General features: G+C 48.3%; 1 protein-coding gene across 1 annotated transcript in view; it reads left to right on the top strand.

Moving 5' to 3' along the window:
- The window catches only part of LOC149366860 (tyrosine-protein kinase SYK-like), a 125,079-nt gene that overhangs the window by 76,196 nt on the left and 34,371 nt on the right, over positions 1-14,512 (top strand). Inside the window, exons 2-4 of the mRNA XM_089565937.1 lie at positions 5,633-5,910; positions 8,142-8,341; positions 10,978-11,177. Of these exons, the coding sequence (XP_089422063.1) occupies positions 5,633-5,910; positions 8,142-8,341; positions 10,978-11,177 (678 nt within the window). The remainder of the gene's footprint in view (positions 1-5,632; positions 5,911-8,141; positions 8,342-10,977; positions 11,178-14,512) is intronic.

Raw genomic sequence — 14,512 nt, 5'->3', positions numbered from 1 at the left:
CTTTATTCTAGCCAAACACTGCTGCAGTGAATGACACAGCTAGCAAGTAATGTGCCGCCCGCAACAAGACCTATTAGAGTGAGTTACGAACAAACTGACCATATGGATCGGTGGCGCCATCTGTTGTAAATGCCGCAAATCACAATAGTTTGCTTTGTAGCGATAAACGAACACTTGTCATAAAACTGCGTGTTTTTATAAGAAAATATCGTTTTCAATGAACATGCGCACCCAGACATAATGAAATACCGAAAAGCAGGGGAAGAGTGTGTGTACTAATTGACTCTTTGCAGCAGTCTACTGCTAAACTATGCGGAATTGGCTTCTCCGCCATGTATGAATGGTTTTCAACCACGTGATCGCGTTTCACCGGTAAAGACGCGACCAGCGCAGGGAAAACTGGGTAAAACAAACGTGAAACTCTAGCTTAATTAGTTTGATTTAAAGCCCCTGAAAAAACTAAAGTAGCGACAGGTCGCCCTCCCTCTTCGCTCCTCCTCCCCCGCGCGCCGGGCGAACGACTTTTGTTTTCTTTGTGATTTCATGTGACTGCGGTGGCGACCTCTAGCCCGCTCCGAAGGAACTAACGCCCCTTTTGAATTGGTTGCTCTGGATTCCCGTACTTGCCGAGTTCTTCTCTATGCCGCCGCATTAGCCGTGCGTTCCGCTGCATAAATACATCGGTGACTTAGGAGAAAGATTTGCATGCTTCACTGAATCGTCTAAAGGCAAAAATGAGCACGCATAGCTGGAGTGTTTTGGTAGAGCCGCACGCGCACCGTGTCCGGGTGCGCCGGGCTTTATGCGGCGTGCCAAGTTTGACATCGAGAGTGGGGCGTGCATTGAACGTGACCGTGAATCACGAGGCCGTAGAATGAATTGGCGGTGATCCGTTTTGGTGAAAAGGAGTATGCAAACAGAACGACCGTCCCCGCCGGAACGCTGGACGTGCTACAACGGATGCACAGGTTTGATATTCGAAAAGACACCTGCAAGTGAAGGCATTAAAAGGCCTGTAGTTCATCCGCTCTTCTAGTGGCTCTCGGTTTTGGTCTGCTGCAGTGTATCGCGGACCAGGTTAGACGCTTGAGGGAGTACTCGAAATACGGTATGAAGGCCACGCTACGTCTGTACTTATCTGTGCCTCCCCTAATGTTCTCTCGCGTGCATGAACTGTAAGGATATAGACTCCGGCATTAAAATTTTCTTTGGAATAGTGACTTAGTGAAGAGAAAACCTACCTCGCAAATATCCTTCGCCTGCCAGCAATGGGATAATGAAGTTCTTCGTAAATGATTCATCGGCATCAGTCATTTAGTGAGAAGCAAAATCTACCTCGTTTTTAACACATCTGTCCGATAATCTTCCATATTCGTATAGTCGCTATTAGAGCACTGCACGCGCCTTTATTATTCACGCGTCCCGAGCCCGTCAACCTTTTTCGTTACCTGCCCCAGCCCGGCCAGATTTTTTCGATAGGCCCGAACCCGGCCCGGCCCGCGAGGTAGACGCACTTACGATGGGCACTATCACGCCTACCCACAGCTACTGTTCATATTTCGAGAGTAAACGCAAGCCAGCGCGTGCTAGCTGGTGTTTCCACCAGCGGTGCCTAAGGTGCCTTGATGCGTAACGGCGCGATAATTCTCTTTTTGATTTTTCTGTAATATATATATATATATATATATATATATATAACGTACACGCACGCATGCGCGTGACTGCAGAATGTAACGCGTGCGCTTCACCATGTCAGAGCGCAGTTTGATCTGCGCTTATAGTACGCATGTATGTCTAACTGCGGCATGCGCTCAAATTTAAGGAACGTCACTCTACAGTTAGACGTATGCCTCGCATCTTAAGCGCCGCGAAATTGCCCCGTTTCTCCCTGCCGGTTTGGCGGTCTTTGGCGCGGCCCTGCCGCCCGGTAGACGCGGTCGCTGTTCGGACTTAGCCGATCGGGAGCCTTCGCCCCGGTAGACGCTTACACGGTTGCGTGCGTGCAATCACGATGCGCTCAACGCAAGCGTCCTCATGTCGAGCTTACTGCGGCCATACGCTCGATCGCGAACAAACCACTGCACAGCGTAGCTTGAAAAAAAAAAAAGGAAAACTCAGCAGCTATTGAAAGCACGTCACTTACATCGCAAAGTCTGGTCGATGGCGTTGCGTTAAAATTCGCCCGGCCAGTTTTGTGTAACCGAACCTTCCTCCGGCCCGCGTCGGTTTTCGATGATGGGATCGCGAAGAACCGCTTTCCACCGTCGTGACGGTTCTTGCACCCGAAGGCGCAGCTGCTCGTCATGCCGCACAGATAGACGGCTTGAAGTTAGGTGACTGACACACGTTCCGAGCAAAACAAAAGCCGCTGTTCTTCACAGCAAGCAAAAGCGCAGTGTCGGCAACGGCGCCTGCCGAACCTACGGTGCGCGGTTGGAGCGGACAATATGGCGTCCGCGGCGGCGAAAAGCGCAGGTTTAAAGGGCTTTTGCGCGCGAAACCATCGACCAATGGGAAGAGGCGACGGGCGCAGGAGAGGGAGAGGCGGCGCTCTGCAAAGGTTGTCGCTACTTTAAAAATTTCCAGGGGCTTTAGTTTGATTGGGTGCGTGGCGCCCTCCCTGCGTCGAGTTTTGCACTACAACCGCAAATAAAAAGCGTGCATGAAAGGCGGCTCCACTGTCATAGTTTCATCCAAAAAGAATAGTGAAGGCGCGTGCGAATGTAGAGCGCCTCTTAAAGTCAACGCGGTTAAGCCCAGCAAGTTCTCAACGACGACATTGGGGCGAAAACATAAATTCTATTGTAAATTATTCAGCCGCCGTAGGCGAATGCTACATGGTAATCCATGTATTCTAATGCCTTTACAAAGAAGAATATACGCACCCAAGAATTAGGTGTGTGTACACCTTTAAATCAGTGGGAAAAAATAAATAAAAGCTAGGAAAAGCTTCAGTGTAAAAAATAACGATCGCGACGTACGGCGGTGGCTCAGTGGTTAGGGCACGCGGCTGCTGAGCATGAGGTCGTGGGCTCGGTCCCGGCCGCGTCGGCCGCGTTTCGATGGATGCGAACCGAAAAAGGCGCCCCTGTGCTGTGCGATGTTAGTGCACGTAAATATCCCCATGCATTTTAAATTTATCCGGAGACCTCTACTACGTACGTTGTCTCACTCTTTCTTCTTACTAGATATGTCGTACACTATACGTCGTCACTGCTTACAAGTAATGTTGGTACCTTACAAGTAATGTAATTAAAAGAGTGCATAAAGTTTTCTTTACTGACAACCCTCTGTGTGTTGCTGCTTGCGTATGGAGGCGATGAAAACTTTGAACAGCACATACGCATCCCTGCAGAGGAGTAATCTGATTAGACGGCAATTTTTTTTTCAACAGTGGGCTGATCGCTCACCAAGACGCTGGCGCAAAGAAGCAGGCTCAGCGTTGTACAATCAAGATGACGGGCAACGTTCCAGAACGTGCGCTTTCACTGAAGCCTGGCAGCTAAGCAACGCTAAAGGGACGATAGCGCGACAACGGCATGCGACTGACGGGATCGCCTGAGTGGCCCCTATTTTTCGCTTGGGCGAGTCAATTAAATTCGATCCAGTCTAAAAGAAAAAGGCTGTTGCCTTTGGACACAGGTTTCGACCTGATTTCGCTACGCCGATCACACTGACCCAGTGACAATACCAGATCCCAGGGATATCCGAATCACGGCCAAATATCGTAACACTATTGAGTACTTGCGAGGATGTCCGTGACAAGTCCGTTTTATAGATATCCCGACATGTTATTCGGTGGGATAACCAGCTCGGGTGATATTACGGATATTTACTTGAATCCCGTCTCATTACATTTGCATAATGTTCGAGTCAAAGGTAGCAGAGTCGACTCAAGTTTTTGCTAATAGAGGACAACTGTAACGTGGTCCGCTCATTTTCATTTATTCTTTGTGTCATCACAGATTCATAATTAGATGGAATAATATTGCTTAACGTGCAAGAGCCACTGGAAAGGTCATAGATTTGGAGTATATAAACGCGTGGAATTCTTCGTTCTGTGGATGTTGCTCAATATGTTGGTGGTGCATGACTTGTGGTTTGTAGCGTTTATGTTATGTGTGTTAGCATATGCTTGTTCAACTTGTTCGCTATGACAGCGAGTGATGCTATGCATATTTTATACCTAAAACTTTCAGCATGGGCCAAGCAACTACACCATTGTAATCAGATGTAGTCTTTCTTCACGTGTAAATCGGAGATGGTTTTCCTCTCAGGCCTGTAAAAATCACCAGGAAAATTTACCATTATTTTATATAACCAATATGTTCATGTTAAGGCCTATGAAAATCCTCGGGGATTTCCTACGAATCTTCCTTGAATACAGAAAGTACGGACAAAACGATATGTGAGGGATGCGGCATTTTCCCGCACTTCGTGGGGCTATCCGCATGCATTTTCAAGATTTCGCAGAGACATCTCCTGGATGTCAGTGTCGTCACTGAGTACGAACATTTCCATCCCCCACGGGCCAGTAGGCGAAACAATGATGAGTGAAAAGGGCCAGCAGAGAGCAGCGGACCTTCCATGCTGCCTTTGATAATTTCAGTTTTTCTGCGGCTCGGACATAGCGAGAGTTAACAACGACTCACAGCCGGAGAAAGTAAAAGACTACTATAATCCTCGAATTTCACTTATGGAATGCCTATACTCGCAGACTAACAAGTAAGGGACGGTGCGCAGACGGTCAGGCTCAAATCGTGAACCAAGTTACGGTTAGTTGCAGAAAACAGATGTGACATGGATGGAAAAGAGACCAAGGTATTGCTTGCTAAGGGTTGGCAGACCGCACAACAATGCCCGCTGACCACTAATTTGTGACTCCTGTTTCATGATGGCTGAGCGCAGTGCCTATATAGTTCATATGCTCTAGAAGTATACATTGGTTTAGGCTAGTTAGTTCGTAGCCATGTTTGAAACAGAAAAGGCGCGAATAGGACGAGGGGACCAGAAGGAACGTAAAGCAACAGGACAGGCGCCTGTCCTGTTGCTCTACGTTCCTTCTTGTCCTTGTCCCATTTGCGTCTTTTCTGTTTCAAACATGGCTATAGTTCACGCCGCGCATGAACATAAAAATTCAGGGGGCACTTTGGCTCTCCAAAGTACTGCAAGGCGAAATCTTTTACTGGTGCACTGTTTGGCGCTGACTGCGAGACTGTTTGTGCTGTACTAGTTTTGACTACACTTTACAACTACACACTTTGATTGCCGACTTTGACTGCTTCTTTAGCACGACTCTCTCTCTGCTTCGACGACTTCGGTTGTATCCATGGCTCTGTTCGCAGCAACGAGGTATGTAATGTGGTCACCCACGGACGCCTACGCCCCCTCTCGGAGCGGACGACAACTGCTTTTTTATTAGTTACTGTCTGCTTCAAAAGGGGGCGTCAGGCATCCGTGGGTGACCTCATTACTTCGAATCCGCGCACTCTGACGTCATAATCATTTCGAACAACCGAAAAGCGTGACGCCTCTGCTGACACCTTCTGTCGACAACGATGAGGCATTAAAGGCTTTCGCCTTAAAAGACTCTGCACACACCACCCTATAGCAACGCTGTCGGCGTTCGCAGGGCCGGCAGCGCGGGCGGCGGTGGCGTGACGCTGGCCGCGGAGCCGTCGTGCTGCGGCGCCGCTGACGACGAGGCGGACGCGGACGGGGCCGAGCCCCTGGAGGAAGCGGCCTGCTTCTACGGCGCCGTCAGCCGAGAGACGGCCGAGTGGATCCTCTGGGAGCGCGGCTGCGCCGACGGGCTCTACCTGCTGCGCCGGTCGGGGCCCGACTACGTACTCTCACTATGCTTCGACCGCAGCGTGCTCCACTACCGGATACGAAGGCTCGCCGGCGCCGGTGAGCATTCGCTCTTCTTTCCGACTCGCGAAGTTACTACTAGTAATAATGATGGTGTTGTCCAACTGCTCACAAAGCGCACAGCCTTTGTCAAAAGTTTGGAGCCTTGGGGGTTCTCTTTTGAGCCACACTGTGTCGTTCTTAATGGATCTCTAGCGCTCCAAATTTCCTGGACATGAGAAGATTTCTGGTACTGCCTCCTGCAATAGGTAGGACTTCGATGAATGTTCCTGGACTCCCAGTATAAAGCTTGGAAGTGAACCACCTGGGCTCTAAACTTTTGACAAAGACTGTACATTCCTGCACCGCTTAGGCACATTTTCGCAGGCGCGGCAGCCTGCGAAATGCGCATGTTTTCTTGGTACCTTTCGCGGAACTAAATCAGTGGCTCGACATTATTTTTATTGAAGCACAACGTAAAAACAGGCGCGACATGCTACCATCGTCACTATATGAACAGCGGAAATTTGGTGAGTAAAGAACAGGGTCCATTCAAAGTACATGGCAACACAGGCGCGACATGTTACCATTTTCATACTATGGACAGACGGAATTTTGCGAGTAAAGAACAGGGTAAATATACACAGATACACTGCAGCTTCTCAACAGAGATAGGGAAATTCCATAAAGAAATAAACAAAGTAAACAGGCCAATATATATTGTTACACCTCTAGAGACCTGAGTAAAGAAAATGAAATACTAAATGTGCAAAAATACAACGTAACACCTCTACAGCATTCAGTAACAAGGTGGAAACCTTTTTATAAATTTTTAAGGAAAACAACCTTTAACACATGTTTCACCTTTTTTTATCGATGTGTGGTTGATATCGACATCGGATGGTTCGTTGAATAATGCAGGCATATAGTAAGCTCTGCTGTTTGTTCCCTTTGAGCACTTGAAAAACATGTCTATGCTTTATGCCCATTACGGTCAATAGCTTGAGAATCTGGTGCTGCAAGACCAAATGGTGCACAGAAAAACAAATTTATAGGCAAAATTTAAATATGTGGGGACGTCCCAACCAGTTGTTTTGAATTGTGTTTAGCCCTAGTATACTCTTTTCAGCACCCATTTGTATTTTACTATACCACTTGTGATTTTGTTTAATCTACGGGCACTGCGCAAAAATTCTGTACAAAGCCCTCGGACCTTGCCTTTATTAAAGGTACAGCCTAAAACCAGTGAAGAAGTACGGACAGCTGGGCGAGTTGGTAGCAGTTCATTGTGGCCGGTACAGCGCGAAAGAGAAGAGAGAACGAAAGAAAGAGACACCACAGACGAGCGCTTCGTCTGTGGTGTCTCTTTCTTTCGTTCTCTCTTCTGTTTCGCGCTGTACCACCCGCAAAGCCTAAATCCATAAACTAACGATAAAACATTTCTGAAATATACTTGCGGCACAAAGAGCGAAATTTTATTTTTTCAATGCAGATAGTACAACATTGCATTGCGAAAACAGGACACCCTCCCCTTTCTCCCTCCCTTCCCCCAACCACCACCTCCAAGACTCACCCACAAATCCGCCCCTGTTCAGACTCTCACTTGTGAAGGTCAAATGTTTAAGGGAATCCCCCAAGGTGGAGTAGATTTGTAATAAGGGAGTAATTACTCACTGACATCCACCCGAGCGCAGCCACACGGCTACAAAGGAAAGCTGTGCAGCTTTCTCAGAAACTTCGTAGTTAAAGAAAAATTCGTCCTGGTCCGGGGTTCGAACCCGGGACCACCATTTCACCGGAACAGTCGCTCCACCATTTCACCGGAACCGGGACGGTAAGCTTTGTAGCCGTATGGCTGCGCTTAAGTGGATGTCAATGAGCAATTACTCCCTTATTACAAATCTACTCCACCTTGGGGGATTCCCCTAAACATTTGACCAACACAGTTCCCACTTCGAGTTATTGATCAATTCGCTCTCACCCTACCATAAGCTTGCCGTCCCGGTTACCTCAGTTGGTAGAGCGACTGCTCCGGTGAAGCGGTGGTCCCTGGCTCGAACCCCGGACCAGGATGAATTTTTCGTTAACTGCGAAGTTTCTGACAAAGCTGTATAGCTTTCCTTTGTAGCCGTATGGCTGCGCTCGGGTGGATCTCAATGAGTAATTACTCCCTTGTCATTTCTGAAGTTCTGCTTTAGTCTCAAAAGGCGCACTGCTGCCTTTTCCGCGGCCCCGTCTGCAACGTTTCGTACCGTCGCCTAGCGCCATCTATGGTGGGTGTGGCGTCGCAGGAGTCGAGCTATGCGGCCTCCCGGGCCAGCAGTTCCGCGACCCGTGGGCTCTCCTGGAGGGCGTGCAGGGCCTGGCCACGAGGCCCTCGCTGCCCTGCAACCGCGCCCGGGACGCCATGCTGCCGCCCACCCACTGGGGCCTCTCGGACGACACCGTGCGCGCCTTCATGCTGCTCAAGGCGAGACACTGGGGCATGGACGTGAGTGTGCCGGGCACCACTTCTGTACCTCCCCGCAGAGCTCACTCACTGTCGCATAGACGAAACGCTCAATGTGACCGCACACTTCCCGGCTGCAACCGAGGGCTGTCCAGAGGACAAGACAAGTACTCCTTTGCTGAAGCCAAGAGAATTTTCGCGAAGTTCCCACCCACAGTTCTCAAGCAAGCCGTGTCATGGACGAAAGTTTCCCTAGGGGCCGCTGTTGATGCACTCAAATATACTATTGTCATTCATCGAATTTATAGCCTCTCATGTCCCAGAGGAAGCTTTCCGCGATGTTTCCAGATATGCGTACAAGTTGAACAAAAGACACCGAGTTTGCTTTATTTTTCTGCTATACTCGTGAACGTTGATGAGCAGGATTAACTGCACCCAATCATTGTTCTAAGTACAAACAGATTCTCTGGATCGTTCTGGCTATGGTCACGTTTCCCCGGAAGCTAAATACGCATTTATCGTCGAGAACTTTAATTTAAAAAATCTTCCCGCTAGTCGCTTTTTGTGACACCTTTACGAAAGAGGACGGTTTGTCCCCTTTTTGAAGGGAATGGCGACGTAGCGGCACCTTTGAGATTCTCGCAAAAAAAAAAAAAAGGTTTCGACAACTGCATTTTAGTTGCGAAATCTTCCCGTGATGGCGACACCTGCACTTCGTTTTTTTTTTCTTTTTTGCCTCATTACAAAATTCTGCTTTGGTGATGGGGATGGGTTTTTCCGTAATGAGAACGCGGTAGCGTATCAAAATTGGCCTCAGTGTCCCTTGAAGACCGCGGGGCAAACCGTGCGACACTGAAAGAGCCTGCATGATTCAGATCGAATGTGCGCGAGTAGGACCGCTGGAGCAAGAGGTAGCCGGTTGAAATCAAAATTATAGCTAGAGTTTGTGACCCAGCGTAACAGTTTTTAAGCTAAGACCACAATCAATGTGACTGATTTCCCTCCCTCTAGTTAATCCCGATTGGTGCTTGAGGACGTTTTTTGGTGCAACAAAGTTAATTCCGTGGTATCGTCCAGCTTATACATTCTCAGTTGGGCATCTCTGTGCAGAGCTCTCGAGCGACATACTACCTTTGAAACATAGCGACACCTCAGTGCAACCTCTGGGTTGTACAGGGGCAATGGTTGCGCGAAATTAGATCAGCGTAGGCATTTCTAAAAGCCAGTTGGGCATGAGCACTCTTCCCGAAAGGCCACGGAATGCGGTTGAATTTTTCACATTTTTTTCCTCAGTATAGGACATCAAATACAAAAACCGTTTGTTCAACCCATACACAAAGGCCAGTTGAGGGTGCAGTAAAAAATATGTTCTTATTGCAGCATGCGCAACAACATAACTCAACAAAATACTTAATAAACTAAACACTTTTTACAGTACAGTGCACATGTACGATTATAACGCACCATTTGAAGGAACGAATAAACACATCAATACATTGCAAAATATATATGTATGGAAATATGTGTGTGAGCGCCAGAAAAGCAACAATTCAGTATAGCTGACGCAGGCCGCTCTTTGTGCACCCTTTACAAGTGCTATACAGAGAGAACAAAAATTATGTAATCATGGCAACTCACGCGGCACTTTCGCCTAGCTCATCAAGAGCCACCACGACTGCGCTTGCGCCTCTCGGGCTGCAGGACAAAACTTAGGCTCCTCCGCGTCACGCGATAGTTTCTCCCACCAGAGGACCACGATGATGCCACTGTTCACGCAACCGCTGTTCCGGTGGTAGCGCGGCACGTTGACCCAGGCGGACTGAAAGCTTCGCCTGAGTTCCTTTGGGATTCTCTCCGTGTTCTCCTTCATTCTGGAGCCAAGGTCAACAGTGGCGCGCTGCCAACGGGGCATGAAAAGCGTATCATGCTGAAAAAAACGCCTACCAGGCAGATGGTAAACGGTAACTACCGCGACGTTGCGTCGACGACTTGAGTCGGTATTTTTTATTTCCCATTCTTTCCTCATCCTTTCCGCAGATTGTTTCCCCATTAGAATCTTGTTAATGCTATGTCATCACCATCAACCTGACTACGCCGGCTGCAGGGTAAAGGTGTCTCCCATGTCTCTCCAATTAATCCCGTCCTTCGCCAGTTGCGGCCACCGTGTCCCCGCAAACTTCTTAATCTCATCCGCCCATCTAACTTTCTGCTGCCTCCTGTTACGCTCGATTTCTCTTGAAATCCACTTCGCTAACCTGAAGGACCAGCGGTGATCTTGCCTTCGCATTACATGCCCTGCCTAAGCCCATTTCTTCCTCTTCATTTCGACTAGGAAGTCATTAACCCGCGTCTGTTCCCTCACCCACTCCGCCCTCTTCCGATCTCTTAACGTTACACCTATCATTTTTCTTTCCATAGCTCGCTGCGTTGTTCTTAACTTATGCTGAACCTTCTTTGTTAGCCTCCACCTTTCTGCCCCGTCGGTGAGTACCGCTAATGCTATGTAGGGTCTATTAAAATTTCTTTCGCACTTTCTTCTGTTTAGATAGATGCCATTACATCCCGACATTCTTTTCAGTTACGGTTAGCATTTGATGAATCGCACAAAGGCTACGAAGTGGCAGTTAGAGCCGCAGAAGTTAGGTCTCACAGTTTCCCGGGTGTTGCGCCGTTCGCAGGAGCAGCAGCTGGAGGGCAGCCCCACGCCGCCGTCTCCGCAGGGCGTCCGCCCCGACGGCGGCGGCGGGGGGCCCGGGGACCTGCGGTCGCTGCTCAGCAAGACCCTGCACGAGATCCAGCCCTGGTTCCATGGACGCCTGAGCCGCGCCGACGCCGAGAGGCGGCTGCAGGACGCCGGGCACATGGACGGACGATTCCTGTGAGTGAACTTCGTATGTGTGTGTATGTGTTTCGGCAGTATGGAAAGATGAAGAGAAGAGAAGAGCTTGTGGATTAAGGACCCGCGTCCACAAAACAATGAACCAGGAACGCAGGGGCAATAAATCAAGGAATTTCAATTGATGCACTGTAAAGGACCTCGGGAGGACAACCGGAGACGTCCCTCTACAGAAAGCCTAGGCCGTTCAGCTGGCTTTGTGCCCTAGCTGTTGTCGTTGTTGCTGCATTCTTAAGGAATGAATGGCGCATATCCATTGGGGTTCGGCCAAGAGTTGCGAGGCATAGAGAGGCTTGTCAGCCAGATAGTTTCATGAGGGACGAAAATAAAACATGAAAGAAAGTAAAATAGAAAGGAAGCAATGAAAGAGAGAAAGATTGGTTTATTGGTTTACTGGGGTTTAACGTCCCAAAGCAGCTCAGGCTACGAGGGACACCGTAGTGAAGGGCTCCGGAAATTTCGACCACCTGGGGTTCTCTAACGTGCACTGACATCGCACAGTACACGGGCCTCTGGAATTTCGCCTTCATCGAAATTCGGCCGCCGCGGCCGGTTAAAGAAAGAAAGAAGGAAAGAAAGAGAGGAAGAAATGAAGAAAGGAAGGAAGAAATGAATAAAGAAAGAAAGGAAGAAAGAAAGAAAGAAAAAGAAAGAGAAAGGAAGAAAGAAAGAAAAAGAGAGAGAAAGGAAGAAAGAAAGGAACGAAGGAAGAAAGAAAGAAAGAAAGAAAGAAAGAAAGAAAGAAAGAAAGAAAGAAAGAAAGAAAGAAAGAAAGAAAGAAAGAAAGAAAGAAAGAAAGAAAGAAAGAAAGAAAGAAAGAAGGAAAGGAAGAAAGAAGGAAAGAAAGGTAGGAAGAAAGAAGTAGACGATGCTAGGCGGGACTAGCGGGAAAAATGGGAGAGGGGTCTTAGTTCGACAGAGAGAGTGAGCATGGTAGCACGTGCGATTGGAGTAGGAAATTTCGAGCGGCAGAACAAACAGCCTTGTGATTGTGCCCGAACTAGTGGCGCCAAAAAGAGCAAGATGGGAATGCTCAAAATGAGGTCAGTGTGTCGAGCTTCGAAATGGACGTCGGCGTCACATCGTCGTCTTTCTATAGACACTCTCACTTTTGGCCCTTACATTGCGCGAACAATTCACAGCGGTACGTGTACCGGCCCTCCGTCAACCTTTATCCCATGAATGCGCCTGCTCCACAGCCGACATAGGTGAGTTCGACCTGAATATAATTTCGTACCAGTATAGAAATACTGAACACTAGGACAGAGATCTTCCCGAGAGCGGCCACTTGGTAAGCTACCTACATAGCACCGTTTCCTTTAGGCAGGTGAATGCGGGAATTTCCATTACAGCCCACTGCGCTGAAGACTGCGGAGACAGCGTTTTCTCCATTGGAAGCGTCTTGTGCTGCAATCTCAGTAAAAGGTAGCGAGTTCTATATGGGGGCTTCCCAACTGCACCGCCGCAGAAGGATTGTAGAGGCAGTACTGAAGGTAAAAAAAAAAAAAAATCACGAGGTACATTGCGGAAAGAAGCATATTCACGCAAACACCGCATCCGCTTGCTTGAAATCCTAATGCACATGGATTGCTTGCTGTCTGCGGAGAAAACGAAACAAAGAAGACAGCGGTGAAACCGAAAAAAAAAAAACCTTGGGCGTGCTGTCAACGTTCGTGCTTTCACCTGTCATGTGTACAGCGCACACTTTGCGATAGTGCCGGAATTGCAACACACCTACTCGCCAAGTATGCAACCTAACTGCGTAATGCAGAGTGTCAGGGCTTAAAATTTAAAACCACAGCCGGGTAGTCTGATAAAAAAAAAAGCAGTGTAGCACTCTCTGGCGATCTACTGGTGGCAAAAAGCAATGCCGGCATGCATTTGACGGTTGGCGTTGGTGCCGTGCCGTTAGCGCCATCCGAGCTTCGGGTCTACCGTTCGTTCTGCTTTGAAATGTCTTGTTGCAGCCAATAAAGCCTTTCTAGCTCTTTCGGCAGGAGAGGGCTGAGTCGGACTGGTTGGTCCATTTTGAATGCTACGTCGAAACGGCGCTCACGGACGGGAAGCAAGAAGAATAGACAGACACATGCGCTGAACATAGACAGACAGACATAGCGCATGTGTCTGTCTGTCTGTCTGTCTCTTCTTCCGTCCCGTCCGTCAGCGCTGTTTCGACGTAGCATTCAACCCTTTCGGAAGCACGTCCTCTGTTTACGCAACACGGTGCTAAAAAATAATTTCGTCGCCGTATTTGCAGGCAACCGGCAGCCTCATTCTCAGCCTGCTCATTACATGGTGCAGTGTTAAAAGCAACAAGCATTGCACCCTGGATGTGAGGAAATTAATTTCTAAGGCAAATTAGCGTCCCGTCAAGTTGTGACGGCGGGCGCACGTCTTGTTGATACAGTAGAGCTCAGAACAAAGGATGGCGCCACGCACCCAACCTGTTAAGCGTATGGAAATGCGCAGTATCATGACTCCCAAAATTTTATAGATGAACTGATGACATTTATGCCATTGGAAACGTAAGATTTTCTGAACAGTATGCGCCAATCTCTCGTAGCTTTAATACTTAGTGCATAGTGCATAGTCTGGTGACATGCTTTGGCAAACTATCTTCGGGCTTCTGTAAATGTGCACTGAAGAGGAATCTGAACTCGCATTTTTGCCGCTGGAACTCAATCTACACGTTCCGAGCGTTCTTGGAAACTTCGAATTATTGCCCTGTGCGGCCGATTTCCCTAATCTAAATCGGATTAACGTCCGGCTCCCGCCTTTTTTTTTTATTCGCCGCAAACGGTGAGAGGAGTCAGCAGCCTTTCAGCTAGTCCCGTGGCGGCTTGCCGCTCTGCCATCGGCGGAGTGATACGTAGTAATCCGTAGAAGCAAATAGTCCGCGCGTATTTTTATTTCCGTGGGCCTAATTTGCAGCTATGTAGCCTCTGACTGGACCTATTTATTCACGGAAACCAATAAAAGCGAAAGCAAAGTCGCTACATTACTGCCTGAAAGGCACTCCATGCGTTAGTCGACTCGTCCCACCATTTGCGAAGAATTCAAAAAATAAAAGGCGGGAGCCGGATGCTAATCCGATTTAATTAGGGAAATCGGCCACACAGGGCAATAAATCGAAGTTTCTAAGAATGCTCGGAACGTGTAGATCGAGTTCCCGCGGCAAAAAGACGTGATTCTTCTTCAGTGCACCTTTAAGCCGACGAAGGACGTTCAGTATATACTTGCGGTAAAAATAAACAGAAATTGTTGTTACACCCACTTTGATGGCTGCATGAGCGCTGAAAGACAATATTAAAAAGTTC

The sequence above is a fragment of the Amblyomma mixtum genome, chromosome 1, assembly GCF_055824585.1.
Source record: "Amblyomma mixtum isolate Tamu chromosome 1, ASM5582458v1, whole genome shotgun sequence".
NCBI classification, from domain to species: Eukaryota; Metazoa; Arthropoda; class Arachnida; order Ixodida; family Ixodidae; genus Amblyomma; species Amblyomma mixtum.
The sequence above is the reverse complement of the archived record's forward strand: the minus strand, read 5'-3'. Positions and strand labels throughout refer to the sequence as shown.